This window comes from Platalea leucorodia, assembly GCF_965183815.1.
Source record: "Platalea leucorodia genome assembly, chromosome: 8".
Taxonomy (NCBI): Eukaryota; Metazoa; Chordata; class Aves; order Pelecaniformes; family Threskiornithidae; genus Platalea; species Platalea leucorodia.
Window position 1 is genome coordinate 11,826,731 of NC_138830.1, and position 26,175 is coordinate 11,852,905.

Below are 26,175 nucleotides of genomic sequence, written 5' to 3' on the forward strand. Positions count from 1 at the left end.
TTTAGCCATCTCCAAAAGTGCGGAGATGTCTGGACTAATACTCCAAACAGCCTTGGACTGCAACACTGAAAAAAGGTCCCCAGAAAATAACTGTACGTGGCAGTACTTGTAATATTTATCTGCAAAAGGAGAATATTTTGGAGCTATTTTGCTTTACCTGCTACCTGAAGCAGGTACAGCTAAATGGCATTTCACTGCCACGGTAAAGTCACTTCACATGCAGGAGGGAGCACAGCAGCACACAGTCAGGGCATCACCAGCGGAACATGGAGACATTAGTTCCTCCCAGCTCCTTCCCAGCACAGTCAGGGTGACAGGGTGGCCTTCAGAGGGGACAGTGCCTCACTGGTGACCACCAGGTGGCAATCACGACACAGAAACACATCCCCCCTCCCCAAGGGGACCTCCAGGGACTGTCAGGTTGCCCCTGTGCAGGTGACCACCCTGGGTGGCCAGTGCCACAGCCGAGCCCTTGGCCAGAGCATCCCACTGCTCCAGCCACACGTGGTCACCATGAAGACCAGACTATGCCATGAACTGTGCTTGGAAACACAGCACTGAACTTCCCAAGGGAAAAGGAAAGCTGAGGAAGGTGCACGGCCAGCCTAGGGGAGTTCAGCTGCAGGATGGAGAGCGCCTGGAAACACCCAAGGTACCCAGGGGAAATGACTGCCAAATACGGAGGGAGTTTCCCTTATTGTACTTCCAGCAGACTTAGAGCAGAGTGATAACCAACAGGCTCTTTAGTCCAGACACCTTCAAAACCATGGTGGTGCTGCCAAAAGGGTAACATGAAGTCTGCGGGCAGAACTAAGGGGGTGCACAAGAAAGTTCAAACACCCAAGCATGCAATGAGCTGCAGATCACCTGCTCTTCTCTCCTTCAGGTGGGCCATGACTGCTAACACGGCTTATAAACAAGCTTATAAACCAGCCCAAAACCAAACAGGAACTTTTGGGACCTTCAAGAGGTTTCCTTGTCTTTCAGTGTTTAAACAAGCACGTATTTATAGTTATAAACAAAATGGGTCACCAAGGTTTTATGCTCCCATCTCCACAAGGCACTTACTGAAGTCCCAGAGGAAATGGCTATGTACGAAGACAATCATGGACGTTTTCTTTCCTGACAACACCCTTTACATCTTGGAAACTACCAAAACAGCCAGATGAGAATATACAATGCTGTCAGAAGCACAGATTAAAGAAACATGCATTAGCCAATGAAAAAAGGCATTAGCCCATCCTCCTAATTTCCCTCCTTTCTGCTGAAAAGGGGGGTTGTTCATGACAAGAAGCCAAGCAGTACAATCACCCTCCAGTCTTTTCTCTGTTGGAGTCAAAGATGACAAAGAAAATCTCTGCCAATGAGAAACTTAGTCATAGTGAAGTTCAGAGCACAGCCAGCCCCCAGTTAAGTGGGGCTCAAAGGGAGGCCACTTCAGTTCACGCACTGCAGTTTAGGAAATACTGAGTGATTTAACGGCTCATGTGGCTCTCAAGGGGTACACGTGAAACTTGCTATTACTGGGCACACAAAGCAGCCACAACTGATAACAAACTCAAACTTAGGGAAACAGGGACTTGAGTTTAGTTTAGTTTTAGGGCTGATAGATCTGTGCCAACATACTTTAAAAAAAAAAAAAAAAAGTTTTATGTAAGTTTTAAGTTTTACCAGGAGTTTGAGCTGAGGACTCCAAAAACCACGGTGCTGACACTGTACATCCACTGTGCCACCCCATTAGAGCAGCTTTGTAAGGGAAAAAGTTGGGGTTTATGCCCAACTCCCACTACTGTATATGTGCCAGATAACATCCAGATCCCCATCACCTGTAAAATTTGACCACACCATTGCCATAGGTCATAGTTACCTACTCTGGATCACCAACTAAACCAGGACTACTCAGTTTTTCCCAAGGTAACTGAATAGATTTATCAATGTCTACCATTTCTTATTGAGACCCACTCAATAGGAAGCAGCATGGCCACTCCAGGTGGGTGCTTGGCACACTGCAGCTGTTCCCAAGAAAAGAGTGAAAATGCTGAAAACCACAGGGTCTTCCTCAAGGAGAGACAAAATGAACTTGCAATCTGGATCCAGGACAGCATAGGCCATTTGAGTAGCCCTGGCTTAAAATCTCCTCCTTCACGGCAGTGACTGCAATTTGAACTCTGGACAGCAATGGCTTTACAGTGCCACCTGAAAAGCGCAGAGTGCAACACCCTTCTTATCTGCTTCAGGAGTGAATGAATCTTCTCTTGATTTCTAGTATCCTTCCTTGAAGCAATACAAATTTAAATACCACAAAAATCTGTGATTTCTTTCTACTACTTATCAGTAAAGGCTTAAAAACCAAAGATGAGCCTCACAGCTACTGATCATCTTCCTCTGGCAGAAATGCAATGTCTACACACAGTGTACTCCTCTTACACAAAGGGAGGAAGGATTGAAAGGCTGCCAGCACCCTACGGTGCTTGTGCTGGTCAGGCAAAGTACCTGTGTGTGCACCCTCTAGACTGCAAGCTCTTCTGAGCTCATTAATGCTGTGATGTGCCAGCACACTGAAGCAAGCACCAAAAGAAACTAACATTATGTAGCCATGAGATCAACTAGCGATGAGCTATCCATAGCCTCATCACAGTTTATCCACCAAATACCAGAGGGATACAAGACAAGTATCTTGTTAACAGATTCCTGTCTCTATTGCATGTATCAAACTAAGTGAAACCAAGAACTCCGACTAGAAATCTCAGTCATTTCTACTTCCAGTGGCAGCCACATACCCTGTTGCAAAGTTGCTGTCTTCTTTCCAGTCCACTATGCGACAGATGAAGAGCATATTTGAAAAGTCCTCAGGCCTGGTCACAAAGTCTGGAGGGCAATCAGCCAAGGACACGTAGGCCCTGGGCACTCTGTGGTCCACAGGTGAGAACATGGCACACCTCCTGAAGAGTTCACTGTTCTTGTCTGCCAGAAGCTTGATGAAGCCTGTAGCTGCTCGGGAATGCTTCTTTTCCAAAATATAGACCACCTGGAAGAGGCAAAGGATCCTACAGTTAATACCTTCAGAGAAACTTATTTTCTTTAACAGAATAGGCTTAGCAGAATATCTGGAAAAATCACAAGGCCTATATCATGTTTTCCCTGTGTGTGTATATGTGCGTGTGCCTTTTTTAACTGAGTACCTATTTACAATGCATTTTCCTTGCCATCTTGCTCATGGCTATAGAAGAGCTAAGTGCCTTCCAACTGCTAACTCTCTACAGCAATTTTCTTGATTACAGAACAAAACCAGACAAGAAGCAGATGCTTCCAAATGCAGGGAATTAGCCACAACATACAAGCAACTCCTGTAAAAATCTTTCATTTGTATCCTCGGCCTGTGATTTCGACATTCAGTGCAGAACAGGCCAGTCCAAAAACACTGCCGCTGGCGGATCCAACGCTAACCACAGGAAAGGATGTGCTGTGGGGAATCTGGCAGTTCTCTCCTCCTTTCTGTGCTTTCTGAAGTTAGGGGTTATTTTACCTTTATACAAGATGACTTTGAAAAGAATAATAAATTACAATATCACTAAATAATTGTTCCAGAGAGGTGTTCATCCAGGCTATATTTTTGTAGACCATAATAAATCACTGGATAACAGAAATATTATAGCTGATTTCCTAAGCTTATACAGAACAGTCCTTCCAGAAGGCTTCAGGAGCTGCACCTCTGTGCGATTCTGAGCGCTGGAATTGCCACGCTGGATGAGACCAGAGGGCAGCCCAGCCCAGAAGAGGGACCAGAATCAGAGGCTGCAAGGGAAAGCACAAGAAGTGGAAGAGACCTGACCCAGCCTGACCCAGTAGTCCTCTTCTGGTCTCTTAACATTCAGAGATTGACTCAAATCTTGAACCAACAGCACTAACAGCCTTTCCAAAGTCTGTAAGAATTAATTGTGACAACTTTGGGTATCGTGACACTCATATTAGTATCCAATCTTTTTTCTGTATCTTGCTAAGTAATTTTGCATAACAAAGGATTTTTAAACTATGATAATTGGTAAAAATAACAAGACACTTGATTTTTATCAGATCGGACAATTACTCTCTTTGAAACGGGGAATGAGATGCAAAGATCAACAGATGGAGACTACGAGGAGGCCAGGGCTGGTCTCCTTCAGCCTTTGGGAGTGCACACATGCTTGCTTGTCACTCTCCACAGAGTTACCTTGGCTGTCCTTTGAAGAAACTTATCTGGGAGGAGCCTGGGATCATTCACCTTGGGTCCATCACCTTGCTTAGTTCTGTGCACACCGCCGATCCCAACAGCCTTCACTGCATCAAACAAGACAAGACAAGACATAAACAACAGTTACTGTAGCGCATTTCTATCACAAAATCCTGTTGGGCCTTTGCTGTAAACTACAATACAAGGTGCATGTAGTAGACTTATCTGAAAGGAAAAAGATCTCTTAAATGTTAGAATAGCCAAGCATGAAGCAATTATTATTTATCCAGACTAGCAGAGACAGCAGATCTGCTGAAAAACAACAAAAATCAAAATAAATTCAAACTTTACACATACAACTATACCAGCCATAATAAATAAAATGGTGGAAAACACATTCTGTTTATTAAATACGAAGAACTACATGAATTTCCTGGCATTTCTTAGTTGGAGTCATTAACATTATATAAATAGTCCATTAAGTACATACATTCATTTAATATTTAATTTCCTTTAAAAATGTTATGCAAGGTTATAAAACGCACGTTTATCTTTGAAACTGAAACCATACCCACTAAGTTGACCGTCTTTGGCTGTGGACGAGGATTATGAAAAAGTCTTATGAAAGTAATCGCTACATATGACAAACAGCTCCCTCCTTGTGAAATTTCTTCACCAGATACTGAGAATATTTAAATCAACTGTCAACTAACTTCTAGATTGCAATTTTCAAATATTCAGGTGTCTGAGTTTGGAAGTGGGTATAGGTGGCTGGCACACTGAATGCATTTAGTGTTTACAAACATCCAAAGTGATCTTGGCCATGGAGAAGGCCGGGACTGGTCCCTTCTTGAGTTGCATCCCTACTGAGAGCCCGTGGTTACAGCTCTGACAGCGTTTTTTGGATGGAAACATCCATGTGCTCTTCTCCAGAGGGCCCATGGAGGATGGATGCCTTTTTCCACTTGTATGGCAATCGCATCCATCTCGCGCACACGTGCTAAAAACAAACCCTGAGTGTTCAAAAGAAATTTTGCTTTCTTAAAGAGAGACCGTGGCACCAACTGCAAGTTTCAAGGGACGTAGCTGTCACTATTTCCCTTAGAAGACATGAGATAAAGCAATGTTTCCCTGAAGACTGTGCTCCAGCAGGCCAACAGCACTCATGCACGCCAGAAAGCCTCAAGAACGGCAGTGACACACAGACCCTGGCCCCCAGATGACACCCATCTGTCCCATGGGGACCCTCAACGGAGGCTGCTGGTGACATGACAGATGAAGGGGGCCAGGCTGCGGGAGGGGAGGCTGCAGCTGCCGGCAGCACCGAGCAGTGCCGGGGTGCCGGGGGCTGGCGCTCGGGGGGGAGACGGGGTGGCAGCGGGGCACAGCATCTTGCCCCGAGGGGAACGGCTGTGCACCACCGTCACGAGGGCACGTTCACAGATGGTCCTGCCGCCGCGGACGGCCTGGGTTGCCTTCGGGCAACGTTACCCCAGCAGTCGTTTGACAATGACAGCTATCGCTCTAATGACAAACTCTGGTTCTCATATGCCACTAATTATCCCCAGCTTTGCCTTCTGATACAAAGCTCTTCAGACTTCGCCTCTCCCCAGAGATCATCTTTTTCAGAAGAATCTAATTTTATTTTATCTCTACTGACTTGCTAGCAAGGCCGAGAGCAGAATAGACAGATATTCGGGGGCTTAAATAACAATCCACTTTCCTTAAAAAAGCAGCAGTAGTAGCAGCAGCAAACCCCTTTCTCTTTTACTTCTCCTACTGAAATGAACTCAGATGTGCTACAACCAGGGTTACTAAGGGATAAAACCACCCAGAGTTTCATGGTGACAAACAAGCTGAGGAAAAAAATTGCTTGGATAAACAGTTTAAAAGGTGAGGATACCCAAGTTACACACCTCATTTGCTTGCCTCCTTTAAGATCTCTGCCAGCTAAAGGTCATACCAAGCACACAGTTAGTGGAGAATAAAAGCAAGGAGCCACTTTGTTGTCTTAAAAATTTTCAAGCCATTGGATAATAGTCATGGGTTTATGGTGTGCCAACCATAAAGACAGCTAGGACAAAGAACGGGACGATCTGGAACAAAGAAACGTTGGCAGGTGCGGAGGGCAAGGGGAGGTTGGTAGCCTTCCAAAGGCCATGCCTTCAGGCACACCTGCCACAAGCCCAGGGCTTTACTGGAGTGAACTCTCCCCCGCTGAACAGCACATACTGGTTAGAAGAGAAACCAGATCTAAACGTGTTTGGAAAAAAGCAGGAGCTGCACTCACTGCTTTCCCAGCGCAGCAGAGTAACAGCACGACTGAAGGCACAACAGGCAAGAATGAGAAAAGCACCAGGAGCCACGTGAGGAACATGCCCTTGTTAGCACTGCCTTCTTTCCAATTCTCCTTCCAACTCCCATTTCTCCAAATTTGCTTGCATTTTTTCACAGAACCAGCTTTCCCTGCCAAAAAAGGAGCCAGCAGTGGTGTCCTTGGGAGGTATCACATACACGCATGCAAAAGCACAGAAGCACCAGGAGAGATCTGTCACAGGGAGCACAGCAAACGGGTCACCGCAGCTTCTTTTGCCCGCAATGAAGAACATGCAGGGCTGGGGCATTGCCCCCCATCCTGCTGAAGCTGAGCCCCACATGAACCCAGTACAGGTACCAGAAAGCACCTAAATTCTCACTGTAGCACATGGTAGAACCTGCCTTTTTCCTTCACAGCCAAAATCAACCAGGGGCCTTTGGCTGGCTGGAGAGTACCTTCTTCCTCAGGGGTCTCTCCAATTTCAGTATCCCTCCCCAGAAATCCTGGGATTATTAGAGACTCCAGCAGACAGAGGCCGAGATCTACAACTATACCATCAACAGAAAGAAAGAAGGAAGCAAATCCCAGCCATCTATTTATTCCTACCCATCTTTCTTAATCAACTTCAGTACCTAAAAGGTCATCATGTACATTTACTGATGGGCAACACTCCTGAAACAAGGGACAGGGGAGAAGACACACGAGGAACTCTGCACTCTTGGCATCAAGAGATGTGGACTTCTCTATAGTTTGTAGCCACTCCTTTTAAAGTCAAAATTCTGTCGGTACCAGGGCTGCATCTAGCGCTTGGAGGTCTACATGAGCAGAGCACCAGCAATGAGGGCTCCTTGTGACAAGCCCCTCTGCTCATAAAGGACAGCTACCCAGATCCAATGTCCACCTAGCTCAGTTGTGAAATTACTGCACAGAGACCTCAGTCTCAACAGAGATAATCTGCCACGGGAGTCTGGTACCCGAGTTCCCTAAATACACTTCTGACAGTCCCTGCCTTTTGTTGCACATCCCCCTTCCCGCCAGTGAAACTGGAACTTGGTGGGTGGGCAGAGAGGGGAGGTATCCGGGCCCCACCGGAGACTGGTGGTCTAGAAGGTCTGAGCTGGGAGACACAAACATCTCCCACAACAGGGCAGAGCCATGGAGGCAATCCTAAAGGAGAGTTAACTTGTGAGAGGAGCAGGACTTTGAGCAGGGGAGGTGGGAAGAAACTCCTTGCATTATGCCAAACTAAAAATGAATTATTCTGACCCCTTTACTGCAGTGGTTATCCAATGACCATTCAATATTTCCACCCTGGGCAAAGACATGTTTTCTGAGAAAGATTTACTATGTTAGCTTGGGCAATACTTCATAAGCTTATCTTACAGTGAAAACACACTTCGGCAGCTAGGATCCAGTGAAATTGTATTATAATCTCAGTGTTTTCCTTTCAGCGATTATCTGACAAACCAAAACTGTAACAGTCTTACTTAAAAAAAAATTAGGCACTAGATACAAAAAGCAACTCAAATTAGTTATGTTATTACCAACAAAGTAGATCCAGGACACTTGGAATTTGCCTCCCTCTGTACGAGATCACTTTAGGCAGCTTCAATACACACTTAGATTTGCCTGACAGGCATTCCTAGGTCAAACTTTTTTTTTTTTTTTAAAGTCCCCCCAAATTTCTTTTTACAATTAAATTACCATGACATTAAAAGGTGGCCAAAGTGGACTAAAAGTCATCAGACTAGAATTCTGATTGCTTGTGACAGATCCAAAATTATTTTCACTAGGTTTGTATTGGTCACTGTGGAAATTTGCAATTCTATCCAAAAAGAATACAATTAAAGATGCAATATCCACTTGCAAATGAAAATATATCGCAGTTTCAGATCTCAAAAACAATTCACTGAAAAAAAAAATCTCCCTCCCTGAATGGAAAGAAACAAGTTTAAAAAAAAAAAAAAAAAAAGTTCAATGTTTGCTACTTCAGTTAGGAAAAAAAAAAAAAACATCTACTTGAGAAGTTAGTTGGCTTATTCTACATGGGCATATCTAAGAATCCCATCAGAAGGCATAATTGATATCGATATTATTGATATTTCTTTTAAAAAAGAAAATACTGCTCTTCAGCTTAGTGCTCAGATACCAGCACATCTGTAAACCTTAAAAGAGCAAAGTCTGCTACTTACTAATGAAGCAACAACACTTAAGTTCTCTGATGTCTGCTTCAATAAGCAGTTTTCAACATATTATGTTTTAGTACCAAATACATAAGGAAAGTGGTGTAAACCAAACCAATTTATTATAAATATCGCAAGGACTGTGTGTCACACTCAAAAAGGATGTTTTTATGGAAGTTCTGTCTATAGAGACATACGGAAATGAAAACTGCCTTCAACCAAAAAGCAATACATTTAAATGCATGGACAGATTTCCCCTGGATTACACTATTTTGCTACAATCTTCATTTTTAGGGACAACACGAAGGAAACATTTTGCTGTTTAGAAGACAGTACAAGGGCTCTTCACATTCTGTCACCGACATTTATTGGCACAGAACAGGTTTTTCCTCCAGAACACAAAACTGATCATAGGAACCAGTAGTTCACCTCATACTTGGTCCTCCCTTCATCAAGTAAGCCAAAATGTAATTTTTTGAGCATCAAAGCAAAGGGATCTGGTTTCTTAGAAACACCTGTCCCTAACTGGATGATTTCAGTTCCTGCAAAGTTATTTCGGTACATTCGGTAGGAGCTCTGAGCTTCTCCTGATCTAATCCTGATCCTGATTCCTAAACCATCTGGATGATAACTTCTGCATGATGATAACTTCTTGGTACAGGTACTAAGGGAACAGACCAGGAAAGATGCCTCCCTCAATTTGTTGCTTATTAACAGAGAGGGTCTCATGGGTGAAGTGGTGATTGGTGGCTGCCTTGGCCACAGCGACCACGAAGCAGTCAAGTTTAACATCTATGCTAGGAGGAAAACAGTCAGCAAGACCTCAACTCTGGACATGAGGAGAGCTGACTTCAGGCTGCTCAGGGAACTACTTAGTAAGGTCCTGTGGGAAAAAGCTTTTGAAGGTGCTGGGGTCCATCAGTGCTGGTCACTTTTTAAGTACCACCTCCTAATAGCACAGGAGCAGGCAATTCCAAAATGTCGGAAGTCAAGCAGGTGAGGTAGAAGGCTGGCTTGGCTGAGTAGGGATCTTCTAGAACTAAGGCAAAAAAAGAAAGCGTATAGCCAGTGGAAGCAAGGTCTGGCGATATGGGAGGACTACAGAGATGCTGTTCACCACTGTAGGGAGGAAATTTGCACAGCCAAAGCTCAATTAGAGCTGAAGCTGGCCAGTACTGTGAGGGACAATAAAAAGGGCTTTTTTAAATATGTTAATAGCAAAAGGCAGGCCAGAAGTAACATTGGCCCGTTACTTGACGAGCATGGTCACCTCACAAACAGGGACACAGACAAAGCAGAGACGTTTAATGCTTTCTTCACCTCGGTCTTCAACACCAATGATGGACTGTGGGACCCCCAGAGTCCTGGGCTAGAGAACCATGACTGTGAGAATGATGAACTCCCAACCAACCCTGAACTTGTGCGGGATTTGCTGCTCCAGCTGGATCCCTATAAGTCAATGGGGCCCAATGGGATTCATCTGAGGATACTTAAAGAGCTGGCTGATGTCATAGCGAGACCTCTCTCAATAATTTTTCAATGATTTTTCAATGCTCTTGGGAATCTGGAGAGGTCCCAGTTGACTGGAAGCTGGCAAACATTGTCCCAGTCTTCAAGAAGGGCAACAGGGATGACCCCAGAAACTACAGGCCTGTCAGTCTCACCTCTGTGCCTGGCAAAATTATGGAGATTATTATTCAGGGAGTTATTGAAAAACACCTGAAAGACAACGCAGTCATTGGTCCCAGCCAGCACAGGTCCTGCTTAACAAACTTAATTTCTTTCTATGACAAGGTTACCCACCTAGTTGACCAAGGGAAGCCAGTCGATGTAATCTTTTTGGATTTCAGTAAAGCTTTCGATACTGTCTTACAGTGTCCTCCTGGACAAAATGTCCAGCATACAGCTGGATAAACACATAAGGCAATGGGTGAGCAACTGGCTGACGGGTCGGGCTCAAAGGGTTATAGTAAACGGGGTTACAACAGGCTGGCGACCAGTCACTAGCAGGGTTCCGCGGGGATCCATCTTAGGGCCAGTGCTCTTTAACATCTTCATAAATGACTTGGATGCGGCACTGGAAGGTTTGTTATCAAAGTTTGCTGATGACACAAAATTGGGAGGAGCCATTGACACTCTCGAGGGCAGAGAGGCCCTGCAGAGAGATCTGGACAAATTGGAGAGCTGGGCAATCACCAACCATATGAAGTTTAACAAGGGCAAGTGCTGGATTTTGCACCTGGGACAGGGCAACCCTGGATGTACATACAGACTGGGAACGGGAGGCTGGAGAGCAGCCCCGCGGAGAGGGATCTGGGGGTCCTGGTTGACAGCAAGTTGAACATGAGCCAACAGTGTGCCCTGGCAGCCAGGAGGGCCAGCCGTGTCCTGGGGTGCATCAAGCACTGTATTGCCAGCCGGTCGAGGGAGGGGATTGTTCTGCTCTGCTCTGCACTGGTGCGGCCTCATCTCAAGTCCTGCATGCAGTTTTGGGCGCCGCAGTACAAAAAGGATACAAAGCTACTAGAGAGTGTCCAGAGGAGAGCCACAAAGATGGTGAAGGGTTTAGAGGGGCAGCCGTATGAGGAACGGCTGAAGTCACTTGGTCTGTTCAGCCTGGAGAAGAGGAGACCGACGGGAGACCTCATCATGGTCTACAGTTTCCTCACGAGGGGAAGAGGAGGGGCAGGCGCTGATCTCTTCTCCCTGACGACCAACGATAGGACCCAAGGGAATGGCAGGAAGATATGCCAAGGGAGGGTTAGGTTGGACATGAGAAAAAGGTTCTTCACCCAGAGGGTGCTGGAGCACTGGAACGGGCTCCCCTGGGAGGCAGTCACGGCGCCAAGCCCGACAATACTCAAGAAGCATTTGGACAATGCCCTTAGACATATGGTGTGAATTTTGGGGCTGTCCTATGCAGGGACAGGCGCTGGACTCCGTGATCCTTGTGGGTCCCTTCCAACTCGGGACATGCTATGATTCTATGACCTTGGCAGATTTCTCCCCCATGGAGTCCACATTACAGAAGTCCAAGTGAGCTCTCTCTGAAGTCTCACCCAGCAGGCTAAAAAGCCTCTGGTCTCTTCAGGAAAGGAAAAGAGGAAAGTGCTGTTTCACTTGGTACCAGGTACTATCCAAAACCGGAATTTATTTTAAACAGGCTATAAGAAGGCTTGCTTAGGAAAATATCGTGCAAGCAGCAGTATTTTGCGAGTATTTTTATCTCCATACACAGAGCTTTCCAACTGTGATGGAGGAAAGACAGATAGTTCACTGTGATGAGACTGTTAAGCCAACAGCTTTGGAATTTAACATGTGCGGCCTGTCCAAAATCAGCCTCGCAGCTCCCGCGTGCAATGCAAGAGGGCTCTGCAGGTAAGAAGCAAAGACGCTCCAAACCATGCAGCACCCCCGAGTTGTCTCATCACAGAGCTGCGTGTCTAACGAACAGGACTAACTTCCTTTGAGATGTTTATTTTGAATAATCATTTAAGCAGACTCAACCTGCCACAGCTGTTCATGTCTAAACACCTGAACTCACACACCTGCATGCCCAACGGCACACTGAATATGAGGACCAGGAAACTCAGATGATTAGCAAGAAGAGTTTTGAAGATGCACAGGCGGGAGGAGACCCTCAGAGAGGGAGAGGAAAGGCATAATAACGGACGTGTACAGCAAAGAGACGAGCATCTGCAATAACACAAGGCAAAGGCAATGTGAAGAGGTGAATATAGGTGGCTTCCTTACACGTGCAATGCAGCCAAGCTTATAATTATTTACTTATATTTAGCCACCTCCACAAGGAAGGATGGAGGAGATGGCAGAATGACGAGACAGAAATGTCACTTTTCCTTAGAACCCTCCAAGCCTGACCCACAACAAAAATTCAACATAACTTCGGGAAGCTGCCATCTAGCCCAACAGATCAAATTGCAGCTGTCTCAGTAGCCACATAACATTACTACAACCACAGCACGGGTACTCAGGCCTTCTGGCCCTCTCATGGCCTTGAGAAGCTGCCAGTCAACAGGGGGGTTGGAGGCTTTATTGCAACAGAATTAAACCTCAAAAAAAGCAGGTAGTGTTGCAGTCTACATAAATACAGTTTTATTACATTAATGGCAAGTAAAATTAAAATGTTACAAAAACATTTCCGTTGAGTATTTTGCTTATCTGCTTAATGTTCTTCCTTCCTGCATGTGCATTTGTTCCTAAAGTGTGTGTGTCCAATTTGACTATTGCATGGAAAATATGTTAGCTGAATGAATCCTCATCTGATTCATCCTGGAAACCTTGCTGCTAACAATGACCATACTCTTAATATGTTTATCTTCATTCGTTCTCAGTATCATGCCCTCTCACTTACTTGACCTAAACTTGTAACTCAAAGGAGAAACATAGGTGAATTCAGGAACAGATGGTAATATGCTAAACTTAATCTAATTCCTGTTACCTAATTGCATATGTAATCTTTTTTTTTTTTTTTTTCCTTACTTAAGAAGTCATTTGGGGGTCAAGATAACTTACTAGGGAAGAACAGCATAAGAAGCTTTCCCAACATTAACTTCCATTGCAGGCTTCAGCTGTGCAACAAAAGAATAACTGGAGCTTATTCAGCCTGTAGCATTTAATCAATGCAACTGTAAAGCCCAATTTGTTCAATACCGGTAGAACACTTTAAGTTGCTATACTGTTTATTCTTTAAGAAATCTATGGTCTCATTTAAGAAAAGTTATAGCAACAACCAAAAGAGCTAGATCCAGAGACCCACAAACATGAACTTAGGATAAACTAATACAGAGCTGTCTTGAGCAGCTGAAACGGCTCCAGTGTCTCTGCTGGTTTTCCAGGCTTCAGCAGAGTGAAACCGATCTGATTTTTGACAGTTCCACCTCAAGGATTTCTATTAAAAGCCGTGTAACTGAGAAGATTTCCTGGTGAGCTTTCACTCTGCTGTGGCCTAGAAATGTTAAGAGCTATGCAGTGGAGACGATCCATCTCCAGAAAGCTACAGGCTAGGAAAGAAGCGTGAAGACTCCTTACAAGCACTCAGAGCAAATGGGAGCCTCTGAAGAGGAGGGAGAAGAACGTTTATTCCTTCCAGCAGCCAGTGATGTTGGTGGGCTCCAAATTTGTCAGAGATTTCATAGCAGCTAAACCGAAAGAAGGGGGGACCTGCTCAAAGCAGAGCAGAGGGACAGCATGTGGTCCAGATTCTCGTCACCATCATCCTTTCCCTACCAGCCTTGGCCAAGGACAGGAATAGTAGTATCTCCCTAAACTCTGCCTACACCAATACGAGACACTGCTAACTGCAGAAGGGCTCCAGGTGCCAGAGGAAGACACAAAAGGTAGGTAGGCACCTAGTCAAGCTTAAAAGAAGAGAGAGAGCACAGAAAATTACAAGAGGGGGCATGGAAGCGCATGAGAAGTTGCGGAAGTGCAAAACAGAGATTAAACTCTAGATTATAAATACATTTTTCTCCTTTGCTAGAAGGATCCAAAAACCTTTCTAAGCACTGACTCTAGAGCATCGTCTTGAGAAAAGAATGGCTTAATGCATTATCACACAACCATGCTATGAAGGTACCAAATGCCACCACTTCTGTTGAGCCAAGTAATCCCAAAATACTCAATAATAGCCTCCAGTCAGTAGTAGTGTGGACACCAAGCAATTTTAAACTATAATTTCTGACCTTACGAGGGCTATTAGAGACTGACAGTCACATTTAACTTGAAAAGAGACCGACCAACATCCACCTGGCCAATGCTGAACAGACAGACAAGAGCAAGTTCTGCAGCAGCTCCAAATTCTGTCAATTCTACCTATTAACCATCAGCTATTCAATTCAATTTTCCATCACACAATTGGCTGAGTTAGCTGTCAGTTTACTCTGCCTGTAAATGAGCTATTTCTATTCAAACTTCATTACATCAAAGCAGTGAGCAAGTCTCAGACACTCACATATTCAAACTCTGATTTGCAGAAGTGTAGGCGTAAGTGGAAATCCTGAACAAATACAACTATTTGATTGCTGCCAGGGCAGCCAGTCCACCAACTTGATGACTTCTGTGAGCCACCCCATGGGAAGCAGGATATTCTGCGTATCTGGGAAAGTAAGATCTCTCGTGAGAAGAGTTGAAAAAAGCTGAGCAAACTAGTTTGACAAGGATAGCTTTTGGCATAGCGACACAGTTTTACAAACTTTTATTTGAATATCCTTTCGCTAAGACAAGCTGAGGCACTTTTATGAGCACAGCTGCCATTCTCAAGAGTACAAGTAGCTGCTACTGTTTGATTGCTGATGTTTCTTTATCAGAGTAATTTGATTCCAATATTTAACAAGAGACAGCTCACATTTGTATGAAACTCGTGACACCGAGTGTGTGTAAGGATACAGCATTGTAAAGTATTCTGTACAGAACATTTTGCACTTTTCCTGGGTTGGGAGGATACAGAGAAGTTTCTATTTTTTATTACATATTGAAAAGGAGTATAAGGAAAATCCTTCTGCTGCAGTGCCAAGTCACAGAAATAATGTATTCCAGCTCAGCACGAAGTGATAAGATAAAAGTTACATTACCTCTGTTGCAGTAGTCAATGTGAATGAGGATTGAGGAAAAGAATTACAGACCTGGCAAAGGTTGTGTCGACTGGCAGATGACTTCTCTGGATAGCAGTGACATGGAATAAGTTGAGGTCTCAGGGTAAAACACAGAGGACTTGCATGTCAATACCAAGCACTATAGAGAATTAATCTTTTCTGTGTACACAATATTGTTCAGACTACTGCCAGGATACTGTTGCCTTGTTCTTTGCCTGCATTTCAACAGGGCATAGAAACCCCAGCGAGGGTTTGAAGGACACTAGGTAAGGGAGCCGAGAGACTTTCTTCAGGGTGCTCATTCTTACTTTCTTTGTAAAGAAAAAAAACAGAGAGGAAGTTTGTTCAGCTTGTAGAGATATTCACACCTTGGAAATACAGCTGAAAATGGAAGAGGAAAGAGATTTCCAACTTTGCTAAAAAAGACCTACCTCCAATGACCAAAACTTAACATTAAGAAAAATCTAACTTTGGAACAGGATCATATTGCTCTTTGTGTAGACCAGCATGCTGGAGAGGAAAATGGCTCATCACTTCCTAGATCAGAGACTTTTCTGAAGATGATCTTTAACCCAACTTCTTTGCAAGAAGAGTTCAGAAAAGCAGAGCAAACTCGTTTGACCAGGACAGCTTCTGGCATAATGACACCAGTTATGAACTTTTATTTAAATATCCTTGAGCAAAGCAAGACTGACGCACTTTTATGAGCACAAGAACTTTCAGAAAGTACATGGGCTGAGAATTAGGCTGAATGTGATGGCCTCTTCACTTCTGTGGACTTCCCTATTGCTTACCCCGTCCCTTCTGGGGTCTTAGGAAGAGAAGGGCAGGAAGCACAGCTCTCATAACTGCATCACTTAGCAAACACAGATCCAACATCTGAGTCTCAGCCTGCAGCCCCGTGCCTAACAATTTCTACCAGTTTGCTTTAAGCCCCACAGAGGCATAGGAAGCCCAACAGTGACTTCAGGGAAATTCAGTCCACTCAAATCTGGGCCATAATCAGCGTACACAACGTTTCATGCTTCAGAGCTTCTGACAGCAAGGGCCAACCCAAAATTCTTTGCCTTAAGTGTGTAACTAGAGATGGAGGAGGTGACTGGTGCTCTGAAGAACAACAGCCCCACAGCGAGGGATGGGACACAGGCCAGGGCAGAAAAGATATCAAAACAGCCTGCACTCCCAGCGTGACCCAGAGTGCTCTTATTCGAATGACACATCTACTTTTATTCTTCATGGTTCATTCTGACCATCAGTAGCAGAACTAATGAGCCACCAGCAAAGATATTGCGTAATTCCACTCCTCCATCAGAACGGATAAAAGCCATCTTGCAACTGAGAGGCAGCAATCTGCAGAGATTTGAGCACTGTCTAGTAATGTCTAGAACAACATGGCTGTGGTTTTTTTCACCCCAGAATGAGTAAAATTTACTTTTGATTCTATTAGGGTAGCTATGGATACTTTTCACCCCCAGAAATCTGGTCGGTTTTTTTGTTTAGTTTGGATTTTGTTTAGGTCTTTTATATATATATATTTTATTATATACATATATATGGATCTTTTTATATATACACACATATATATGTATGCATATACATACATACATAAGTGCACACAAGAACATGATAGACTTTTTTGATTTTATTTTATTAAACACGAAACCCTTGATGGCATCTTTGTCCAGCTTGAAACCTTCAGACAGCCCTATGTTAGGGAAAAAAAAAAGAAGAAAGTCCACCGCAAGTGTTCATTTAAGAGTTGCACTGGCCACAAATTATTTCTCTTGGTCCCTCCTGTGCGTAAGGCCATGCAATGAGTCTGTGTAACAAACCCTACAAAGCAACGCCCTCAGGGAAAGTAAATAAAGCACCAGTTTTGGTGGGTCAGCAAGAAATCCCCCCCCCGGATCTCATCTCCCATCCACCTCTCTCTGTTTTGCCGCAGTAGTTGTTTCCAGCAGAAGGGATGTAACATAAAAGAAGAGACTCACATGCAGTTAGCTGGAAAGGAAAGTTCAACGGGCAACATCAGCCCAGCAGCCCTCCCGCGGGAGGCCCACGTTACACAGGGAAGGGCACTTCCACTCACTACGGTCCAACCCTCCAAAGTGCTCTGCCTCCCAGTGCCGGTCCCACGTTCCAGTGGATGGCCTTAGCTAAGTTCTGCCTCGAAAAAGTGTATGTTTGGTCCTTTTAAAACAACATTTTGAGCCACACCTGTGAAGGCTGAATTTGGCAGGATCTTTTCTTTTTTCATGACAGTTATCACCGATGCTAGACTAACTATAGCTGTTTTCCAGGCAAGACTTAAAATCTGGATAAGTGATGATATGAGAAATTGCATGAAAGACAGGAAACAAGCCAAAGCAATCATCAACTGCTCAAAAACACCTTCAGAAAAAGCAGCATCGTAAACTTTATATGTATAAAAAAAGGAGGACATTAAAAAGCAGAGCAAGAAGAAAGTTGAGAAAAATCCATATAGGTTATACGGCCAAAGAAGCTGAAGCAACTATTAAAAGAGGAGATAGCAAAATACAAACTCAGCAGAAATCTAACTGGCACATCCACACCAGCCACAAGGCTTGTTAACGATGAACACAGAAAGGCCTTGAAAACAAAAGAAAACAGCTGGCTGAGGCAACGGCAATGGAAAAGTAGGTTGGATTTCAACTGTGTAGACAATAAGCTGATCTAACATCTGCCCTACAAGTATTCTCCAAAGACAGAACTAAATGGCAAAAAACACTCAGATGGCACAGATTTTAAGAGATGACTTGATAACCTCCAACAACAGGTCACTCCAGAGCGTTTCGAGGAACTATGATGCATCAAGAAAAGTAACTCTCATTAAGCCTTTACACTAAAGCACCGTTATAGAGGTAAAGTAAAATATTGGCTCAAGTCTGTATTTATTTTAGATGCTGGTGTCAAATCAGAATGTATTTCTCTGAATTTTAATTTGGCATTGCTATCAGAAGCAACAGAGATGCAACAGACACAACACATGACCCAGGAGCATTGTAGGAGATTCAGAATTGTCGAGTCAGAGTCAAAGTGGCAGCTCAAGGGTGTACAGCTATAACACAGTGTCCAAGACTGCAAAAAAGATGGGGTTAATAACTAGCTGCGTCAAACATCTGCAGACAAGATGAGTAACTCCCAACTCAAGCCCTATGCTGGAAAGTAATGGAACAAGACGAAAGTTGGTTCACATACTTTGGCAGTAACTCAAAGACAGTGGAGGTACCCAGAAGGAAACAGCATCACAAGCTGGTGAGGTGGCAGCTCCATTCACGAGCTGAAACCAATGTTTTGTCATAAAAACTACAACACTTCCACTCAAATGTTACTTCCAGTTTTATTAACAGATGGGTGTGAAAAATGGAAGTCTACCAACAGTATAGGCAGAGGTCCATGCATCTTCAAAAGCAATCTCTCAGGAAAACACGAGGTATTAAACAGAGCAGCTTTAAAACCACCACTAAGATTTGTCACAGACCAAGAGCTACTTATGCCCTAAGTTGCTGTCATCTTTTCTAGACAACTAGGGCACGCATCAGGAACGCACCACAATATCTGTCCTGGCAAATTTTTCACCAGCAGCTGAAGGTACATGTTAAGTGTGCTAATTGTCAGAATCCTGTCAACACACAGCTCTTCAGGAAGGGATTTAGTGCTAGAAAGGACATGCAAAGAGCAGCATAAGCATAGTTTGGGACAGGGGAGCCTATTTTATTTTGCCCTAAGCAACACTTGATGGTTTGGATGGAATTCAGATTCAGAATAAAATAGGTTTGCCTTCAAAACAGATTGCATAATTGGCTTTAGGTTTTAGTGCAATTTTCTTTTTAAATGGACCAAATCTTTAAGTTGCTCATAACTCAACTGTTTGAAAACAGCAGCAACCCTAACTGCCCCCAAGGAAATATATTCTTATCCCCAAACTGAGACACGTAGATTGGCCAGCCAAGCTACGATGAAGAAAACTGCTACAGCAGCATCTTGAATTAAACAGCAACCAGCAGTCCCCAGACAGCCCTGAGAACTGCAAATCTAAAGGTGTGACTTCTGTTTCACAGATTTACTTTGCATCAATCAAAACTACATAAAACCCAGCCCTTAATATCCATTCAAAACTATGAAGGCAGTTTAGCAGAAAGGGATAGAAGTGGTAAGGCATTAAGCTTTTATGCCTGTATTTTATATCTTGCAGCAAAGCAAGGCAACAAAGTAACACTTCAACAGTTTGCTCAAATAAAGCTTTAAATCAGCAATCTGATCTACTCACCCTTTTCACCGGTATCCAGGGAAAGTTTCTTAATGTCATCAGCCAACGTATCCTGAAAGTGGTCTTGTCCATGCTCTGCATCATTATCATCAAACTGAGCTTCTATAATGACATCCGGACTTTTCGCATCGCCTCTCGCCGTCTCTCGAGGAACGCAAGTCCCCAGCATATCCTCGGGGACATCTGATTCATGTGTGGCTTCTGTTTCTTTGTCACTACCATCTGGCTTTATTACCTGAAGGAGCAGGGGATTAAAAAAAAAAAAAAAAAAAAAACAAAACAAAACAAAAAAGAGGCAAGCTAAATCACTGGACTGCAGAAAAAAAAACATTATCTTTCCTTTTTCATCTGCATCCCCAAGGAGCTGACAAAGAATTGTGGGTGGCTGGTGGCACACTGCAATTGCCATGTAATTAGCCACAGATATTGCACAATCAAAAGAGGTACCTCACTAGGATAAAGACGGGAACGGCACGGCTTTTGCAATACCTCAACTGTGACAATAATGTATCCAAAGCGTATCTAGAGCATAACCATACAGTTCCTGCCAAGCCTCTAATCGGCTCTCCAGAAGCTGGGAGTAAGCACAGAGAGGGAGGATGATACACTACAATTTAATGAGTTGCTTACACCATTGTTAACCGGGATACACTAATCATCCTGGCATGTCCCAACACTCAAGCAGTTCCAGTGAATGCTGGGATCACGTCAAAGCGCATCTCCGGGAGAGCTCCCCAACACACAATTAGGAACAGGCTGAAAAAGCACAGGCCAGAGAACACGGTACCCTGCGATCTGTGGAGGAACTGAACCGTGACAGCTTGGTAAGGCACCAAGCGTTGCATTTATTTTAGGCTCTGGTCTTTTTGTTAAAGGCACCTAGTTATTGCTGTCACTTATACAAATCTTCTCATTAAATTACCGAGAGGACTGAACTCAATTAGAGTACAAATTACTTAACCATTAACTAACTGATAATTCAGATAACTAACTGACCATTGCTACAGAGTTGTCCCCACTTTAGCGCAGCAATGGCACAGGGGAAGGAGAAACCATATGTGTAATTACTTCAAACAAAATCATGAAGAACCCATGTCCCAGTAAAGTAGACGCCAGACCTGGGTGGCATCCCTCATTGCATGTGACAGAGGCAGAAACTGCTCCGTCTCAGGTTATAATGATCAAATTGGTTCATACCTTGGATACACGTGCCTTTACTAGCATCCTTCATGCAACCAATAGTGAGTCGCCAGCACCTACCTGGCCCTGGAACCTAGATCCAGGTTTTAGTTTCAAAAGCATTTAAGTTTCACTCAAGCTGTGGTACTTCAGTGCGAGATTCAAATCAGCATGGAATAAGAAATAACCTATTCAACATTAAAATCTCAAAGAAACTGGGTGACCCCATTCCCATGCCCACCCAGCGACTGAGCTCCTCTCCATCTGGTGCTCGCCAGGCAGGTAACTCCCTGGAGATGCTCCTCCCAGGTCCCCAGCCCTCAGCATCGCTAACCCAGTACATGACAGCAGCAACTCATGCCACCAGCAAGGCAAGTGAAGGGCCCTTTAAAAAGTGCAATAAAATAAAAAAAAACACACAACAACTTTCTGGTAACATACTTTACATGATAGATATAGTCACTAGAAATAAGCATAAATAGCCTCAACGAGTCCTAGCTGAAGACAACCATTCCAAGTAAGAAAAACACAATCCAAAAAGCTCCACAGATTATTGTTTAGTAACTAAAAAGTAAATAGATCAAATCAGACCTGTACAGGGAAGACTTTCACAATTTTACATACACAGAGCTACAGTCATGCTTTCAAGCAGTACCCATTTCTTTGTAATCTTTTCACATATGTAACAAATAAAATCAATTTTAAAAGAGTTGAATTCACGTCTTAAAAAAAAAAACCTCAGATGACATTACTTTGAACTCTCGTTACCTTTTGTGACTCTGTTTTCCATGTTTATTTTCATTTTTTAATATGTATATAATTTATTACCATAGCAGATTTTGACTCAAACATTAAATTGTGACAAAAAGGGAAAAAGTTTGGCAGAAGGTGGGAAAACGGCCAATTATTAAACTGGCTGCATTTGGTACATAAAATACTGACACACAATGGTCTGGGCAAGAACAGTCTATTAGATTAGTGAGCTGACAAGGCTCCACACGCTAGTGACTCTGCCAGTGTGCCTATCCAAAAATAAAACCAGTGTCAACAGTAATGTTTGGACCCTACCATGGTCAGATGTGGATGTATTCAGCTCTTAAATTTCAATTGCACCAGATGTGTGCAAGTGTGCAACTGCAGCAGGAGTTCACTTTTTCAACCCCTTCAGGTTTTGCCTGAATTTCTTCCTCTCCAAGTCATTCTTTGGAAAGCGTGAGATGTGTTTTGGGTGCTAAATTACAAAGCTTTCTATATGTAATGCAGCAAACAACATCGAATATATCTGAATGATAGGAAGTGCTTCTCTAAAGATGCAGCACTGAAAAGCTTATGCTTGAAGAGTTTACGTTGCATTAAAGGCGGCAGCAGATACGAATTTCTTTTTAAATGCTGTATGCTAAAATTACTGTGCTTCCCCCAAGCTAAAGGATACACACTGCTGTCGCTAGCTAGCATGATACTCCAGCTGTGACTACCTAAGCCCCCAGTCACACATTTCCTTATGGATTTGCAAATGGATTTTTAAGTAAAGTTTTCCAGAGTCCACAAAATCCTGACCTCCATGCAGCGTAGAACAGCAAAATGTCCAGATGCTGGCAAGCATGGGTGATAGGATTTGTTTTCTTTTTAAGGCCAAGACAGATCATTTAGGCTGACCTCATACATAACAGAGCAGGGAATTTGACCCAAGATTTTTTACATCACACCAAAAATTTAGGGAAGCTGTACATCACAAGACTGGAAAGCTGCATAAGACTTTACAAAATTGGGAGCTTAATGGATACAATTACTCCATTTAAGATGATCAGAGTTGCTGGCCAACATGAGCTCATCACACATATTCCAAAAAGCAGGATCCTTCTGCATATGAGCAGCAGCAAATCTGACCATGACAGAATAAGCATTTCTTATGTGCAGCATCTCGGAAAACAGAAACTGATGATACTGCACTCTGCTATTTCTTACTATGCTATTGAGGCTCATACACGACAAAACACATACAGTTAGAACGTATTGGTACTTTTCAGAGATGCAGAATAAATCCAATACAGAATTGGCTAAGTATCACGAAGTCGTATGTGCAGCACAGAGCATCGTTCTTTGCCAGTGCAGCTGACTCTGCATGGACCCAGAAGGAGGGGATTCCCCCGTGCTGCATATGCATGAAATGCACGACCCTGCTACCATGCAAACATCCCAGGATGCATGGTTAAAGCCCCTTAAAGGACCTTAACTTCCTGACCTGGGAAGTCAAATGTCAACTTTATGGTTATATTATTTTCATATGCTTTTTAATTAAAAAAATCTTTTAATGAGCATTTTGATGAACGTCAGTTGCTTATTTGAATGTCTGATCCCTAAGATAGTGGCTCATTAAGTTTTCCAACTTTAAACAAACATCTATCACTGAACAAGCATCAAGTTTCTGCCCCACAGTGATTCGTTTGTAAAATCATAGCTGACTGAACACAAGATCTTTGAATGAAAATCCCTTTTCAACCGTAAATGTAATAAAAAACAGCTAGTGGGCAAGTACATCCTGGCATGGATACACAGAATCTGGACAGCAGAGTGATTACCTCGCCGCATCCAGCCCAGTCTTGAAGTAGCCATCAAACGAACAATTGTCCTTACTCGGGAGGAATTTGTTCCAACAGAAAACTGAACCAGGAGCCTGTGCATCTGAAAGCACAAGGGTTACCTCCTGAGCCACAGGAGAAACTGCTTTATCTGCCAGAAGCAATCTTATACCTGCCCTGTCAGTTCCAAGCTTTTCATAGACTTTCCACCTAAGCCTCACATCCACACATGGACAAAGCCCAGGCCTGTTTATTCTCAGATCAGGTATAGGGCTTTTGTTGCTGCCTCCTCAACGGCAATAGTTAACAACTCATGCATTAGTTTATAATGTCAAACTACTGAACCAGACCAGTGATTTTCAGTCATCTTTGAGCTATTAACCACAGGCTTTTTCCAATAAACGCACCAAGCCCCCAAAGTGTTTAAGCCTGATACTAACAGGTTTGCTGTTCTTCCATAGTCATCTCTGATCCTTACAAGCAATCCATGAATCCTCACAGATCTGAAGATGAGACATGGATGACTGCTGGACCTGACACAGTTGGACAGATGGACCTTGCATGGCTAAGGTCACTGTTTTCAACAACAGAAGCTTATGCAAAGAGACCTCCCTCACTGAAAGCATCTTGCAGGTAAGGAAGCAGGATCATCTTCCCTACAGCTGTTTTCAACACAGATTCAATAAAAGTGAAATTCTTCATCTCACTCAAAATGCTGGCCTTAAAAAGAGGGACTGAAATATTGAATTTTAGACATTTCCACTGAAGCATACTATTCTTGGGATTCTTCAGGTCAAACTCGCCTACCACACTCCAGGACATCACTATTACTTCAAGCAGAGAGCGTCTTAAATTCTTCTTTAAACACCCAACTACCTGTGCTCAGTTTTCGCTGTCCTTTTTTCCATAGCAGAACTCCTTCAGAAATTCAAAGACAGCATTTGCTTCCATTTAAAAAAGAAACAACAAATAGATACATGACGCACTGTAAAAAAAGAAAAAAACAAAAAACCAAAAAGTGTTTAGATTTGATAATGAAGGAGTACACTTATGACATTTATCACATTTGCCAAATTTGGTCAGCTAGACCCCTTGAGAGATGTCCTTCTTGCTGCTCCAGAATTCACCAAAGCCCCCAAAGGAGGTCTTGCAATGAACACACAGTAGGAAACCCACAAGTACTCAGAACAATCCACTGGGAATTAGGTTTTTGGTGGGATTCCACAGAGGTCTGCAGTAGGCCAAGCATTCCCAATAATCTGAAACTAAATATTAAGTCACTGGTAATAAAACTCGCGGATGACAAAGACTTGCAGAGCAGTCAAGTCCAATTGGTGAACAAGGCTGATCTGAATCCAGAATGTTTGAGAATAGCCAAAAGTAAACTCAAATATCTAAGAATATGCAACACATGCCTGTGAATGGGTCTGCCTTGGAAATCGCTGACTCTGAAAAGAATGTGAAAGATTTCTAATGAACAAAAATCTCGGCAATAGGATCCTTAGTATTATAAACAGTTTAGCTCTGTAATACTGCACTGGTGAGAGATGCCAGACTTGTGCAATGTGTATTTTCCTAAGGATACTGGGGAAGAACGGAGATGATACAGCACAATCTCTCTTCTCCCTCAGTCAGTCAAAACCCAGCAAAATGCCTCATCATGAGTAATCAAACCCAAAATGTGTAACTTATCCAAAAGATTTTAGAAGTGACAAGCCATTAATGGTAACTGTCTTCACTGGGGCAAACAGACGACGCACAAAGAGGCTCCTCACGCTGCTGCAGAAAGCTGCCACAGAGTCACCAGTGAGTGCAAGCTGAAGCCAGATTCACAGCAGGCAGGGAGCTCACATTAAACAGGGAGGACTAAAAATGGGAACACCTATAAGGGAAATAAGGTCTTCAGCCCAAGCCTGCCTCCTGAGGTCTGCAAACCAAGGTAAGGTGCCTTTCTTCCAAAAAATACTTTGGTCAAACACAAGTTCTACTTTAGCCATAGACAAGTTATTATGCTCAATACTCGGTAGAGAGACAAAGTTTAGGTCAGTTGTTGGTTGCAGCTGAGCTTTAGTTAAGCAACAAGATTGAGAAACAGAAACAGGTTGAAAGTGGTTATTTCTAAAGGAAGACAGCTGAAAACAGGGGCTTTGGACCAAGTTACCATCTCACCGTTAAGAAGACCGTTGCTACCACAACACTAATACAAACACCACATTTCATACCAATACTGCGAACACCTGCATCTATTAGTCTCCCAGCTTTTGCCATATTAAACAGGCTTCACTTAAAAGCCAGTTCCCTAATGTTCACTCACGAGGGAGTAGGAACGGAGCCTGGCTAACATGAGGATGCTGTCACAGCTCATACATACATGCTAGAGCCAAGCTACCATAAATATTGCTTTGCTTTTCCGAAAAGAGCAACCAAACAAAGGCTGGCTTGCTCTAGCTCCTCCTTGGCTGAAGAAAGGATGGCACTTCCAATAAGAGAAAAACCACCTGTCCCAATCACCCTTCCTTCTCTTTATAATCCCACGTGCACCAAACAGCTCTGGCAAAGACGACGACTCAGTAAAGGAGACTAGTCTCAGTAGGAGCAGTTATGGCATTACTTTTAAAATAGCAATAAGGTTAGAGTGGGGTTTGTTGTGATTTGGGGGGTTTTTTTGTGTGTTTTGGGTTTTTTGTTTGTTTGTTTGTTTGTTTTTACTACCTTTTAATTCTAAATCACTGGAAACACTTGCTAACAGCCCACAGGATAGCTATTTTACATTAAACAGCACAATATAGTTTACATTCCAGGCAT

General features: G+C 43.4%; 1 protein-coding gene across 4 annotated transcripts in view; it reads right to left on the reverse strand.

Moving 5' to 3' along the window:
- The window catches only part of DIS3L2 (DIS3 like 3'-5' exoribonuclease 2), a 215,797-nt gene that overhangs the window by 119,034 nt on the left and 70,588 nt on the right, over positions 1-26,175 (reverse strand). For all 4 annotated transcript variants that reach the window (XR_014229096.1, XM_082320714.1, XM_082320715.1 and 1 more), the window contains 3 exons: positions 19,613-19,847; positions 4,211-4,317; positions 2,781-3,028 (listed from right to left, as the gene is read on the reverse strand). Coding sequence is in view for 3 of the 4 variants with exons in the window: in XM_082320714.1 (XP_082176840.1) it covers positions 2,781-3,028; positions 4,211-4,317; positions 19,613-19,847 (590 nt within the window). In the remaining variant the exon portion in view is untranslated. The remainder of the gene's footprint in view (positions 1-2,780; positions 3,029-4,210; positions 4,318-19,612; positions 19,848-26,175) is intronic.